General features: G+C 37.3%; 1 protein-coding gene and 1 long non-coding RNA gene across 2 annotated transcripts in view; both read left to right on the top strand.

The window, feature by feature from the left end:
* LOC104910118 overlaps positions 1-12,636 on the top strand; it is a 179,311-nt gene extending 166,675 nt beyond the window's left edge. The window contains exons 3-4 of the long non-coding RNA XR_002113012.2: positions 11,173-11,227; positions 12,518-12,636. This is a non-coding gene — a long non-coding RNA (uncharacterized LOC104910118). The remainder of the gene's footprint in view (positions 1-11,172; positions 11,228-12,517) is intronic.
* A 3,295-nt stretch (positions 12,637-15,931) lies between these two features.
* The window catches only part of CDYL (chromodomain Y like), a 104,823-nt gene continuing 104,552 nt past the window's right edge, over positions 15,932-16,202 (top strand). The window contains exon 1 of the mRNA XM_031552689.1: positions 15,932-16,189. Coding sequence (XP_031408549.1) covers positions 15,932-16,189 — 258 coding nt within the window. The remainder of the gene's footprint in view (positions 16,190-16,202) is intronic.

Here is a 16,202-nt window from a genome sequence, read left to right as displayed (position 1 = left end):
AGGAGCAGGCACTGGTGTTGAACACAGGAAGACCCTTCTTCACGGTCTCAGTGTTTTTCTATTGCCACGTCAATGCTGGGGAAATAATCTGTACGAAATGTAGAAAGAAAAGGAAAATGTCTGAAATGCGAACTGTAGCAAAAGCTTGGATTTGGGGAATTTGGGTAGATCTTGGGAACTGGGAAACGTTGTTATTGGCAAATTTAGAAAAAGAGATCAGCTTCAGGAAATAGTTTTAGGACTAAGATAGGTAGGGAATGGGAAATCTGAAACAGAAAGTTGAAAGAGACCCTGAGACGAACTACATGAAAAAAAACTGAAACAAGAGTTCTGGTTTGGAGCACGGAAGGCTGGGAGATGGCAAGGAAGCAGACAAAAAGCTGGCAATTGATAGTGGGACTGGGAGAAGAGATTAATTATGCATGTCTTTGAAGAGAATTAAACAGAACGGGGAGCAGGGAACAAGGGCAGCCAGGGAATGGCAAAGCATACTCACCAGGGTTGCGAGCCACTGCTAAAAACTGATTAGAATGGAAGCGGAGGAGTGGGGAGGCTGGAACTGTGAGAAGAATCTTGAAACTGAAGACATGTATTAATTGGGAAGAAGTTAATGACGGAGAGACTATCTTAAGACTAAAAAGAAAAGAGAGAAGGCTGGCAAGACAGATTTGAGGGGATGGGGATCCAGTTGTGGTGAACAGAGGAAAATTCTCTGCCTAACTCAGAACACACTCAGATAGTGATTGGACCTGAACCCAAGTTTCTTGACTATTAACATTCTTCTGCTGTCAGTACTTGTGAAAACCAGTAACGGGCAGACATCTAAAGATGTGCTTTTATATTTGGCTTAAGAGCACGCTGCCACTGCAAAGGATGAAGGTGTTCTCTCCTGCCTTTGGTTGTCCTTTGCTTCAGCACTGAGGACTATGGACCCACAGGAAGATGTGATGCAGGCCATAGATCCAAACAGGCAAGAGGCAGTTTTCAGTAAGATCAGCAAGCTGGTCTGAAGTATGGTGTTGCTACATGGTTACTCATGCCAAGGAAAGTTAAAAGGGTGCAAGTTGCAGCAGAGACAGATGGGAATGCAGGGAATGCCATTAGTCCCAAATTTTTTTGGCTGTTTGGTCTTAGATCTGCTTACACCAACCCTGAAATTATGCCCTCTTTCCTCTCTGCTTGTCAACCATTTGGAGGTGGATATCTTACTACTACTAACTGCTACTCAGTGTCAGCAATCTCCTTTCTCTAAAAAATATATCTCTGCTAGTGACTGATAATAGTGCAATCCATATGATGCTACATGTCTTGGAGTTTTGTTTGCTTATTTATTTCTCTAGAAAGCTGCAAATGAAAAGATCTGTGCTAAAGAATTCAGACAAGAATTCTGAGATGAAGGGAAGTTACTACTAAAGTTGCCTTTTAGAAAAAAAGAAGAAAAAACCAACCAAAAATATGTTATTCAGTGACTAAAGTCAGTATCATAATGCCCATAAAAGTGTCCAATTAAGGCAACATAGAGTTCCTGACTTTGCAAAATTTAACAATTTTTTAAAATATCCTCTGTACATGTGTAGTAATACACCTGGTATTTTGAGTATCAGTTTAAATATAGTCAAGAATCTCAGAAGAGAGAAAGAGAACAAATAAAAGTACAATTTCTGAAAGACAGTAAAATGAAAGGTAGTTACATCATACAGTTTTACTGCAATAAAACTAAACACACCAAGTACTGTTGAATAATCTCTCCAGGTTGCTTTTTGGCACCTGCAAAGCTAGAAGAACTCTTTGTATTGCATTAATTATAATGTCACCATACATTACTAATAATGCTACAGTACTTTTTTTTTTTTTTCCACTTAGAAGGCAAAAGGGAAAAGTCAGTACTAATCAACTTATTTAAAATATATTTTTTTTACCTGAAATTCCATGTACGGAGTTCAAGGAGCTGTGCTTAGAATTTGTTTGGGTTGTGTAAATGTTAATATATTTTTTTTAATAGTTGACAAGAGAAAATGCCAAAGAATTGCAATAATAATAATAATAATAATAATAATAACAACTGTTTTTGTAGGAAATGGACTTTGGTTTGGTAGTTAAAAACAAATTCAGCAAACTCAGGGAAGAAACACTTCGTTTGTACAGGCATATATACTTGAAGATTTTGTATATGCATCTAGTTAATTTGACTGAAGCTGCATTTATAGAATTTACCTGAGAAGTAGCATTGATAGAAGAGATCCAGTTTCTCCAAGAGGCTTGATAGGTGGTGGTACCTCAGCCTGACTTATGTCAGAAGATTGGACCAGCTAGAAGCACAAATAAGATGGTTCCAACATATTTGCTACCCTTGATATCACCAAAGACATGCCGACTGATCAGTAGGATGATTCCAGTTTGAACCTGCAACAATATGATGGGATGATTTTGAGCTGTTTGTATAGTTTATTTTTCCCACTTCGCTGTGTTCATATTCTCAAAGAATTTTGTGGATTGTAAGAAATCATTTTTATGGATAACTATGGTTTAGTTTCAGTTTTCAGAGCCAAAAATCAAATAGATGAACTGTAGGTAGGAGACTCTGGATCTTGGTGATATTTCGTTCTTAAGATAGAATTATGAGATTGATTCAAACTTTGTTGCTAGCACTGGCTTCCAGCAGAAGAGTCACACCTTTTGAGTTAGATTGTCACTTAGCATCCCTTTCCATCAGAACATTGTGCTGGTGTGCTAATTGAGGAAGATGCTCATTTTGTTGTGGTTTTGAAACCAATACAATATATGAATATATATGTTTATATAATCAATATGGCCTATATATTTTATGATATTAGCTTCATATGTTTATTTTGTGACAGAGGATCACTGATACTGAATGTGTATTGATCAAAAGAACATCCTCTAAATTGTTATTACAGAATCCTACAGCAGAAGCAGCCAAATCAATTTTGTGGAAGTTGTAAAGCGCTTTAGCCAGAGTCAGACTTATTGTGGATAAGGAGGAGAGTCATAGAATTGTACATACATAGAATGGCTTGGGTTGACAGGGATTTAAAGACAGTGAAGCTCCAACCCTTTGTTGTGGGCAGGGTTTCCACTCACCAGATCAGGCTGCCCAAGGTCCCGTCCAACCTATCCTTGTTCAAGGATAGGTCACCTTCACAAATGGGTCATCCACTTCTCTGGGCAATCTGTTCCAATTGTCTCACCACCCTCTGAGTAAGAATTTTTATCCTAATACCTAACCTAAATCTTCCCATTTTCAGTTTAAAACCATTTCCTTTTGTCCTATCACTAACAGATCATGCAAAAAGTCTATCTTCCTCTTGTTTATAAGTTCTTTTTTAAGTACTGGAAGGCTGCAATGAGGTCTCCTCAGAGGTTTGTCCTCTCTAGTCTGAACAAGACCAGCTCCCTCAGCTTTTCAGGATAAGTGTTCCTGATCAGTTTCATGGCCTTCTCTGGATGCAAGTACTTGACAGCAGTCTGCACAGAACATCAGCCTTACTTGAGGCCCACTGAAAATATAGTGGAACTATCTGTGAACGTCATTAAGTTTTATAAGATTGGTTCTTTCACTAGTAGTTGCTTCAAGAGTGTGAGATTCCTCTTAATTAGAAGAAAAAAACTTTACTTTGACATATTTGAAAGGCTTGTTGAGTTCCAATCTAGGAGTACATTCTGTGGGTATTGCTGCTTCACTGAGTGACTTAGCAGAGTTTCCAGGGAAAGTTATCAGAAAAACTGTACAGACTTTTTTTGCCAAGTGTCATTATTTTCTGTGAATGCATTATCTTGTGAAATAGTTTGAATGTGTCACCAAACATGTTGTGCACACCTGCACTTGTAAAATATGTCTGAAGAGAAAGGAAAGATCAACAGTATATCCCCAAGGAGCAAATTCGACATTATTCTTGAAAAACAAGAAATACCGAGGCTCTTTGGAATATATGTTTAGTACTTTGGTAGTGTGGACACTACAACTCTATAGCAAGAATATAAAAAAGCCAGGGTGAGAGGAGTCTTAGCTACAAATTACCTATATCAAAATGGACTTGAAAGGGATTTTTCAACATTGAATTCTTCGGTTAGGTTTGTAAAAAGAGTAACAGATTTTTCCTCTAAACTACTTGAACTTATGAAACTAAATTAAGACGTTTTCTGAGTGAAAACATGTACTGTAGTGGTAGAATGGGTTTACATGGCATTGTTGGTGAACCTTAAAGAGTAACAGCATCTCTGGGATTTTATAGGCTTTACTCCTTAGATCAAAACAATAGTAACTTCCTGTTTAAGGTGCTGCAATCTAAAGTGAATAGGAAGAAAGTATCTGAGCTGGAAAAAAATAAGTTTTGTTCAGTGTAGAATCCAAAAATTGGAATTTCACTTAGATGGCAAAAGTTTAAGTGAATTTCTTGCCATTTAAGTAAGAATAACAGCCAGCAGCAAAAGCCAGGAAACAAGAAATAGTTCCTTAAGGAACATGTAAGGCCCTCAAAATTTAGGAAAACTCTATTCACAGTGACATTTGACTGGGACTGTTAGTTGAAATGGAAGTCAAAGCTGACCAATCTTAAGTCTTTTTAAAATCTGCAATTACTATCAACAGACAAAGAAGCAATACCCAAAAAAACTGTAAGGATCCATTTGTTTGATCCAGTAGCATGCAGGAGAAAAGAGATAACAGCAAATTTAAACAAACTCTGAATCTGGATTACAGGATTTGTTTTACAAATGGCAGGGTCTCAGGGCTAACACCAAGCAGGGTCTCAGGGCTAACACCAAGGAAGACATAATCAGAAGGAAATTTTTAAATGAACACCCCAAGAAATGACAGGAATTATCATGAAGCTGACTTACTGACCTGTCAGGTTTTGCATAAATTACTTGATTACCATTAACAATAAGCCAAGTATTTTAATCTCTTACCAACCTTTACCTTGCTGGACACTTAACAATGAGAACTAGAAATTCAATCAATTATTAGCATTGTTACCCTTTTCTTCAGGAATGGGGTTTATTTTTCTGAAATAATATGCACGTGGAGACTCTTTATTTTTGTTTTCATTTCCCAAAAGCATTTATAATTGTCTAACAAGACTTAAATAGAAATTGGATTTCTTCAGGAAGCCTGAATCAGCAGAGCATTAGTTTACATGTTGAAGACTATTTATAGTGGAGGGGAAAATCTGCACATGTGCATAGGTGTCTTGCTTTAAAGTTTATGTTCCACTGAAAAGAAAAAATATTTTCTTTAAAATACTAAAATGTCAAACAAAATTCTTATATTAGGCAGCTCTTCAAAACCCAAGGATCCTAACACTCGTCTAAATGCAAACACTCTTGAATATTTTTCATTGTATCAGGAATAGCATAGAGAATGGATATTAATCTTCACCTTCATAAATTTCCTTCATCCCCTGAGATTCCAAATCAGCTGACATGTTTGAAAATTCTCCTTACTAGTTGCACAGAAAATAAACCTACTCAACACTGATGTACCTTATTCACTGCTACGTTTTCATCATAAGGCATGTAATTGTCTTTTATGTTACTGAAAAAATAACCACGATGAAAGCTAGCAAAGACTCCTCTGGAACAGAATAAATAATAAGGTGGAAAGAGAACTTTGAAAAAAATATGTATTTATCTTCACTAACTATTGCATTATTTCATCTCTGAAATATATATGCTGAGGACATATTTACAGCTGTTCTCCTCTTCAGCTTTCTGTAACTAAGCTAGTATTATACTTCCTGATGTCACATCTTCGTGATAACACCAAGCACATATTTTAACAGACCTTAGAATGTCAGATAAATATGAAATTATTGTAGCCAGTTCTGTTTCATTCATGTGCCTCTGTTTATTTTATTTTTGCCAGATACTGTTTTCTTCTTACACAATGCAATAGGAATGTGGCTGTAACAAATGTGGGTGTGCCTTTGAATATTTTTTCTATCTTTATTTGGATCTGTCCTTAGTATAATATATCTGTACTGTATGAAAGGTACTGAACATAATTGACCTTCAGGTTTTGAAGTACATCTTCACTTTCCATTTCTGCTAGGTGACAGTAGCATACATCTAAACACCCAAGTTGACCTTCTGTGGATGAGGATTCCCTTAACTTTCACTGATATTCCCATTTAAACTCACCCATGTAAGTCGGGTTATTTGAGATACTCTTTCAGAGTTGATTGTGTCAGTTATTAGAGGTTGCCTGTCCTTGGGTCTGCGGTGGTGGAGAATTGTGAGAAGCCATTTGGTGACTATCAACATCACTATGTTATTCCTGTCTATCCCTATGTATTGGATTGGTTCCATCTGGTCCTTAGCCAAAACTAAACAAAATATGTGCTTAAGTTCTTTGGTGTTTCTAAAATCCCCTTTTTTCTCATGCTTTATTCCAACCACTAAATAAACATTCCTTCTTTTGTGGGAGCTGCTCATCAATATTAAAAGAAAAACAGGTGCCTGAAACCAGTCAGATCTACAGGATGATAGGCATTAGTACATACATGATAACACTTGCCTCCTAACAAAAAATAAAAGAAGAGCAAGATTGCACACAAACACAAGCCTAGGATCAGACAAGTCAGGAGCCAGAGGTGATATCAGTCTTGTAACACTGAAAACAAAATGTCAGGATTCTGGAAGATAATGGTGATTCCATTGTCTGCTCTGAAACTTAGACTCTGCAAAAAAAATTGAATAAAACCCTTTTGAGTTTATTTCCTCTTCAATACAGTACATTCTTTGTCCAAGAGTAAAGTAGTAAAACTATATTTGCTGACATTTAGAAGCTTCTTTATAAAACTTTGACCCTTTGAAGTCAATGAGATTTTTGTCACCTGACTTATGGAATATAAAATGTAAAAAAATAAATCTGTTTCCTCTTAGTACATGAAACTTACCAACAATTTCCTTCAGTACATTCCAAGTATACTCAAGAACTACCAAGTAAATAGGGTTTGGAGTAGACCCTGGGCCCTCAGCTTCTCCTGTTTCATGCAGAAGCAGGAAAATTTCTTCTGTGACACCATCTCATTTTCTTGATGACACATGACAAATTCTCTGAATACAGACTGGAAGATGAACGGTCAGTGTTCTCCGGTCTGGACTTACGAACTTTCAACAGAGTTACAACGGACTTGTGATACTTTTTGTGGTATATTTTTGATGGTTGACAAGTCTTTTTCCTCGCAATTCTGCAAAGCTGTTAATAAGAACTGTATTTCCTTGGGAACTGGCAGTATTCCAGCCTTTGTAGTTGTAGAAAATCCATATACAAAATAATGCTCGGTAGTTCTGGGTTTTTTTATAGGTATTACTCTTAAATCTTTGTCTCGTGTGAACTTTGACCTAGCTCATTCAGGTTAATTAAAGCAGCCTTTATAGTTACAAATGGTATAAACAACAATTGCAGTACTTTTTTTTCAAATTTTCAAAAATATATTTCTTCCCCGGTGTACGTATTATACTGAAAGAACATAACATTATGATGTCATATATAAAGATGGTATCTCCAACACTCGCTTGGGATGACCTGTATAACTAACTCATAGCCATACTATTCCATTGTAAGCAATGGAATCATCCCTTATTTATTTTATGAAAATCTTTATACTGTGTAGTGTTTATGCATGCCTGTGCTGATCTGAGATTGTCTTTAGGGAGTGCATTACATGCTATGTTATACTGTTTTTTTTTATAAGCAATACAGATAGTAATGCCTACAGTTAATGTTGCTTGACACTTTCTAGTATAAAATATTTTTATGTTGTTATCTTCACTGAGTTTAAGCCATTTGGACTACAATTTTTCAGGTTGGATACATGCCTCTTGATGAATCCTTTAAAGGAATATTTTACCTAAAAAGATTCTGCCTGGGGCTTTTCCCCAGAACAATGTTGATGAAAAGCGTGCTCTTCTTTGAATAGCTTTTGTAGCTTCTCATTATTGGGTTGCGCCAACAGTACAACTTGATCGTGGCTTAACTCTTTGTGGCAGTACTCACTGGAGTGTCCTCGTATCTTGTTTGCCTACTTGTTTTCCTTACTGCTGAATAGTGATCTAATGGTAAAGAATAAAAGACAGAGATATAAGGAACAGAGTTCCTTCCTACAGAAGTGATTGGTGGTTGAATTTCATTGAGTTGAGGTGACATAAATACCCAAACATGGTTGGCATTTAATTAGTTTATTGTTTTCATTAGACATGGGTTAGGACCTTTTTTAAAAGAAAAGTTAATATAGTGCTGCAACATAAAAGTTATTAATACCAAAATAAAAAAATGTATACTGTGCCTGTGTTAATTCTTGACCTTCTAGAGAAAAATCATTCTTCATTGTGTTGCTGTAGAAATACCGATAGAAATGCATCCATGCCCCCCTTCTAATGCACAGTCTCCTTGTGTGAGGACAGTTGACACGGTCCAGGGTGACACAGAGGCTTGATGGCAAAACAAAATGTTTACCAGTGAATTGCCCTTGTCTATTGACAGCAAAACTTGAATAATGATACCAAAAGATCCCCAGCTACCAGCTGCTACTAATTAACAGAACAAATCCAGTAGAATTCAACCTATCCTAATGGAGGCAAACTTCTGGAACTAGGCCTTTTGTTCCAGTGACACCAATCTAAACAACAAGGCTATTGACTGCGTGCATGTGCCAGCTTTTGTTAGTGGGGGCTACCTGAAAAGATGAAAATTGCATGAATCTGCAATTTCAGATTCATTGATTCTCAGCTGAAAAAACTCAATCTGTGAATTGACATGAGAGGCGTGGTCAAGGTGAATTAAGATTCTATGTAAAAGGATCATACTGTCATAGTCTATCCCTCAGAAATGAAATAAATTTTGTTTCCAGTGGCAGTGCTAAACAGGTCTCAAGAAACCACAGCGCAGTTTTGATCTTTAGGATCACCATGGTTATTGCTGGAGGTCATTAATTTATCTATGGATCACCAGTCAGATCAGTAAGCCCTGTGGACAATTTCAGATAAGGAAAAAAATGAAAGGCATTCAAATAACTTCCTCAACGACTTAATCACATTTTTGCTAAGCTATATGTTGACAGGAACACGATTCCCCAGAAAGGAACTGTTCAGGAACCACCATCACCACCAAGAAACTACATAACTTCTCCCAGTAAAGATGCCTTACCATTTTCACCCCTTCCTTTTCACCCCTTCCTTTACAGAAGACAACATTGTTTTAGTTCAGACTACCTTGAATTCACAGTCAAATTTGAAGTGTAATGTTGAATCAAGTAAGACACTTTCCCCACCCTATACTGGCAGTTAGTTTTTGTTTGTTTGTTTGTTTTGTTGTTTGGTTGTGTGTTTTTTTTTTTGTAAAAACAGTGTTTCGAGCGTTAATCCTAACTGATGAGCATCATAATCTTATATATGGCAATAATTTTTCTGAGTTGTAATGATAGAACAAGGCTACACTACAGTGGACCACATAAGTCTACTTTACTGTGATTACAGAAAGTCCAAATTTAATCCACTGTCCAGAAAACCTTCCCCTAGACTGTCAAGGGAAATCAAGTAATAGATACCATACTTTTATGTAGGTTGCTCCAAAAGTAATGTCCTGTATTTATTTCCATGGAAACTAGAACAGAGACAAAGAAATTTGATAGAGTGAATCCTCAGCTACAAAACACTATTTTTCAGTGTAGTCACCACTATTAGCTATGCATTTTTGTTAGCAAGGAAGAGGAGCCTGCATACTGTGCTCATAAATAGCTGCACCAGTGGACGTGATCTGCACTCATTGTTGACAGTGCTGAAAGGCACCACCCACTGCCTCACTGTGCTCACATCCACTGTTTGGTCTCCATAAACATTCAGCAAATGCTGATGAATGTCATTTTTTCCACATGGAGGAATTCAATCGCACATCTTCGCTTCATCCATCCTTCCATATCAGACACCATTTTGTCAGACTGCCCCTCTGCTGCCATCTGTTACACAGCAACAACATGTAATGGAATATTGGTGAGAAGGTTTCACTTCTACTACTGTACCACCAATGTCTGTCCGCCTCTGATGTGATGGATGAACACAACAAAATTTCTTTCAGAGCAGCCATCATGGATCTATATTCCCAGTATGAAGGAGAAGCAAAGAACCAGGTGATTAGACTTAAGAAGATGATCCCAGTCCTGGTTGTTTCTACATTACCTTCTTCAGACAATGTGTTGCTTCTCTATGAGCTCGAGGAAAGAATGATCTATGCCACTCTCTCAGCAGCTGTTGCTGAGACATCACAACTATACTTGATATTCTGAGATCACCATGTTAAATTACTCTTCTGGTCACGGGAAAATACTGAATTGAAAGTTGAAACTGATATATATATATATATGTATCTTTGACCCGTTTCAATCTGCAAAAAAATCATCTGTTAGATCAAGAAGTTTATATTCTTTATTCTTGATGATGCATTTCTATTACTATAGGAGATAGCTTTCCTCTACATTTTCCAGTTTTCCTTTCTATAGAAAAAAAAAGGATGGTCAGGCTTCTAATTTTTTCCTATATAAAAGGAAAAAACAATGTTTGTTAGCCTTCTAAAACTATCAAAAGGAATAGTCTGTTCTTTCTTGATAACTGCAAGTATACTTATCATAGAGAACAACTCATAACCTGGGGAAAAAAAATAAAAAATCTCTATGAACAACTATCAATGTGTCCTGCATGAGCTATATTGGAATATCTACTTAAAGATCTGTAGGGTTCTCTGTATTCACTATGAAAGCACATTATTTCAGCTGCCTCTATTATTCACACATTAATAACTTTAAAACTGTATTTAGTCATGGGAAGATAAATTACAGATTCCAGAGAAAGTGGAAGAATTAGTATCTTTTAGGCATGGAACCTACATTTTCATCTGTTCTCAACCTACTACTTTCTTAGCTTATGGCGTCTATTTTCAAACATCTAAGAGGACATTCTCTAATTAAGAGGACTTTCTCTAATTTAATTTTTGGCTGATATGGTCTTCATAATGATTATTATTTTGACTATGAGAATGAGGAAATTTTTACAGCTGATCATCCATTTAAAGAGTTCTGCAAGGATGAAATTATTCTTCAGCTTCACTCCATGCTCTCTTACCAACTCACTTATTAATCTAGGATTTTGTTTTCACAGTTGTTTTGCAAACCAATTCTCATGCATACCAAGGGAAGGAAGTGATGTTCCACTGGTAAGTCAGCACCAGTTTGAATAGAACCAAGGCATTTAATGAAGTAGCTAATTTTTTTTCTTTCTGATATGAATATCAATGTCTAGGGTCTGTTGGTAACTGTTGGGGTAAACTGAAATGGAGAACAATGCAATTGCACAAGATAATCCTTCTCTTAGCTTCGCTCTTTGGGGTTTTTAAAGATACATTTTTTTTGAAAGTTGGATAATACCTGTATATATGCCTCTAAAACCTGTAATCAGGGGTGTGTAGCAGACAGGTTTACCAGGGATGTGAAGAGATTTTAATCTCATCTCCTTTACTATCGACTGTATGGCTCCCATAGCTAAGGCTATGTCTGTCCCTCTGTAATGATGGAAGCTGTTGTATTTAAGATTCCAGAGTCATGCACTGCAGAACTATTAAGGCAGGTAGTGAAAGAGGCAGGGAAAAGCAGAAAGAGAAAAGCAGGTCCGAGAGAAAACAAACAAACAAACCCCCCCCCCAAAAAAAAAAACAGAAAAAAATGTATTTTAACCTAGGAGATTATAATTTAATCCTACTTCTGTCACAAAGCTTCCGTTTGATACTAAGCAAGTAATTTAAAACATAGTAATCACAAATGCCTTTGATATGTATATTTGGAGACTCAACTCAAGATGCTGAGTACAGGGCTTGAGTTGCAGAAGTATTTAGTATTTACATATGCAACTTATATAAATAAGAATTATATTTTTAACATATAAAGCACTATGTTATCTTAGATATGTATACACAACCAGGCTTCTTTAATGGAGCAGCAGAAATCAGTGGACATCTCTGACAATTTTGACTTTAATTTCATGTTTCAGTTCTATATAATATGATAACAATACAAAGTCATTTCACGAGCAGATTGTGAAGAAAAAAAAGGTGTTTGTTCACCAAAATTATTAAAGTTCACAAGGAAACAGTGGACCATTTGCTAACACTCCAGAAAGCAAGTATCAATGAAAAGAAACTACACCCTTATCTATAAAGATATGATGATGAAAGTCCACAAAATTAACATGTGTGATTAATGTGTAATTAACAGTCTTTTCTTCAGTTATTTAAATATGATCATATTACTGTCTTACTGTATTTGAGAAGTCAATGCTAACAGATCAACAAAAATTATGTCTTCGTAGTTTAGGTAATAAGGAGGTTCTATCTTCCAAACTTTCGTTTTAAGAATCACGTTTAACAGCCATTCTTTCAGGTGATTGTGTTCTTCACTTTGTGTCACAGAATAAAGATACTTTTTTTGTTTTTGTTTTTCTTCCTCCTTAGCATTTTCAACTTAGGTATCCCAGAACACATAGAAGACAAGAGAAAGAGGCTGAGATGAGGAAGAGTTGCACAAAAGAAGAGCAATAGAAATTTCAGAGATGATCTGAGTACAAGGATGAGCCACATCTTCGGAGTTATACAACAAAACAGCTACAGAACAAATAAAGATAGGATCAAAATACGAAAGTAAAGCTGTTAGGGACAAAAGGATATATTTCATATGTACTCTATTGACATCATTTGGTCAGTATGTAGTTTTAAATCATCCAGTTATCTTGGATCAAAAAAAGACTGGATCATAAAAATGTGAGTGGGATCCACCTCACTTTTCTTTAGGCAGTTGCAGAACAGGTATCATACTTCCAATCTATAAAACTTCAGTTAACATATTCAATCAGATTTAGAGTGCAATTCATCTGGCCAGATATAGGCATCTATTTAGGATGAGACGAAGCATGCCATTAGTTCTATTGAATATTTTGGATAGCTTTTCCTTGACTATGAAGTAGCATAGGATGAGAGAGACACACACTTACTGGGAAGAGTCCAGCAAAGGATCACCAAGGTCACCAAGGGACTGGAGTATATCTCCTGTGAGGAGAGGCTTAGGAAGTTGGAACAGCTTAGCCTGGAGAAGAGGAGTCTCAGGGCACGTCTCAACAATGTATATAGAAAACCGAAGGGAGGATGCAGTGAAGATGATGTCAGGCCCTTTTCAGTGGTGCCCAGTGCCAGAACAAGAGGCAGTGGGTACAAACTGGGTCACAAAATGTTCTATCTAAATATTGGGAAGTACTTCTTCATTATTTCGTTGGTGATGGAGCAGTGGCACAAATTGCCTGGAGTCTTCTCCTTGGAGATCTTTAAAAGCTGCCTGAATGTGGTATTGGGCTAGAGCAGGGTTTGTCCCAGCTAGAGCAGGGGTTGGACCATATGGCCTCCAGAGGTTCTCAACTAACTGTTCTGTGCTTTTGTGATAAGATTTGATCAGATATTAATGCCTACGGTGTAGACCATCACATTTAACCGTATCTGTCCTATCTTTTGAAATCCTTCAGCTAAATGATTGCATTTCAACTACTAAATACTTAATTTCCAAACCCTACTTCCAAATACAAAGAAGTCACCTTGATATTACTAATCACTGATAGTCACCTTAATGTCAAGAATTATGGTCTTGTGAACAAACATCTGCATATCAAATATGGCTGGGATGCCTTGATTACAGCAGATTCTGATGGTGTAGACTCATTCCCTTCTAACACAGACTTCTGTGATATTTGCAGTAATACAGATTTTTAGCCAGCTACGGTCTACCACTGTAAGAATCTCAAATTCCGCTACTACATCATCAATTCATAACCTTACAGACATGCAGGTGGTAAACGGTGATAACAAAATGAAGTTGACCTTCCAAAATGAACGTAATTCCATGATCTGTACCTTATCAATAAATTAGAACATTATGCAAAATAGAACAGCTGTCCTGACTTTCACTAAGACTGCCAAGCCATTTGTCTACTTCAGACTGGAAGCTCTGTGTGCTAACACTACCTGCATTTTTCTCATTTTCTGATTCTTACCAAGACTGGATTAACCAAGCTAGTTTAAAGTATCTCGAAGAACACTTGCTGCTAATTTCAGATTTGCAGCTGGCCTAGTTGTCCAGTTTCCTAGACTGGTCAGTTGGTGTTCTCAGTACAACCTCTCTACTAGAGACATTTATATGCCATGTTACTGTAGCCATTTACAAAGTTGCTACAAAGTTTGGTTTTAACAGCTAAAACACTGTTTTAAAAATAATAGCAATAATTGACAAGTGCTTCCTGGATTAGAGAAGTGTGAAATACAGTAGAAAATAAGATGGCAATGCTGATGTGGCAATTCACCATACAACTTCTAGACAACTTGATTTTTATATTTTTTTGTTAGATAGACCAAGATGAGAACAAGCTATTGTGAAACTTACTGTAACCAAATCCAACTGCTTAACTTCGACAGGTCACAAAACTTGGTATCTGTCAGGTGCTTGAACCATGGCAGCGGCATCTTGCATTATCGAATAGCATGGTTAATTCATGTGATAATTCTTACAAAGCTACAAGGACAAAAGCTTAGAATAGGAGGCAAAGGAGAATTAATGGCATAGCAAACAATGAATATGTGTGAAAGAAGAACTTCCTTCACTGAAGACAAAATGAGGAGGATGATTGAAACATAAAAAATTAGTAATAACTCTGAGCTTTCATTGTTTCCTTGAAGTACTAAAAATAGAACAGTACTGATTAACTGTATTTCTTTTTAGTCATCCAGAAGAACAAAATGCCTAAGATCTGGTTGACTTCCATGGTAAAACCCTTAAAAAAAAAAACAAATAAAATGAACTTTCTGTGTTCTATTCTTATGCCTTGCAAGCAAAGTAACATCTTCAGCAAGCACTGCTGCCATCTCTTTGCCAAAACATGAGCACAAATTACCTTAAAAAGCTGTCCTTCAGAAGACGAGTACAACAATGATGGTATGCTGAGTACAGTCAGAAAGGATTCAGAACACATCCCAGGAACTATGAGTGAATGCTCAGCTCAAGGTGACACTTAGTCCAACCCCAACTCTTGAAGACCTGAAGAGGTTGTTTAAACATAGGTCTGCTCTAAACTTCCCAAAGACTAGTTAGGAAATTACGAAAATATGAGAGGTGACAGGTATTTTATTTATGCAAATAGTGTCTGTCTGGCAGTCCAGCATCAGGTAGGATTTTCAGTCATCTAGAAGAAGAACATTGACCTAAAGGGAGCAAACAGTGTGCAACTAAGAATGCACAGGTAAACCATGTCCACTACGAGAGTTTTTTTCATCTCTTTCTGTATAACTTAGCCAAATCTCACAAACAGATCAACATTTTCTAAACGGACACCTGCTGAATAACAGTTCAAAACTTGTTTATCAAAGTAGAATATTGAGGAGCATCTGAAATGCTTTGCAAAGCCTTTGGAAAAAAGAGAGAGAAAAAAACCTACAAAAACAAGAGGTAACTTGATCAAGACTTGGTTGAGTCATTGTGTGGGTTGACCACACAAATGTGTTGAACTCTGCTTTAACTTGTGCTGTTCTGCAGTAGAGTAAGGCTTCCTGGTGCAGAGCAGGGTAAGAAACACCGGAATGAATGCCTCCATATGGTTCAGCTCTTGTCCTGAGCTTGGTCTGACTGGTTTTGTCCCACCCTTCTACCTTTTAAGACCAGAAACACCACCTTGCAGATTCTGCTCTTGAAGGAGTGACTCTTCATGTCTGACTTGGCACAACAAGGCATCCAGTCCATCAAGTCGGCAGTTGACTACAAGGCACCTTATTCGCGCAGTTCCCCATGGAACACCCCCAATGAGATACTTGGTGGCAAGTTGCATGGAGTAACCAATGCCGGCCCCAAGACAGACAAGAGCTCAGCTGTTTTCCTTCGACTTTCATGCCAGCAAGGCCTCAGCATGGCCTTCCCTCACACCACAAACACAGCCGGTTGACAGACGCAAGTCTGGTGCTTGTGGTCGGCAAGGATCCGTGAGGACCAGCCATTCCCCTCGCTCATTTCCCTCACGCGTTCACCACGTCCTTGGCTCAGAGAGACCTTCTGCCAACTCTCTGCGGGCCGGGAAACGCACGGGGACACTCGCCACGGTCTGGGCCCAGC

Source organism: Meleagris gallopavo, chromosome 3 (genome assembly GCF_000146605.3).
Source record: "Meleagris gallopavo isolate NT-WF06-2002-E0010 breed Aviagen turkey brand Nicholas breeding stock chromosome 3, Turkey_5.1, whole genome shotgun sequence".
NCBI lineage: Eukaryota > Metazoa > Chordata > Aves > Galliformes > Phasianidae > Meleagris > Meleagris gallopavo.
This window is presented reverse-complemented; position numbering and strand designations above follow the sequence as displayed.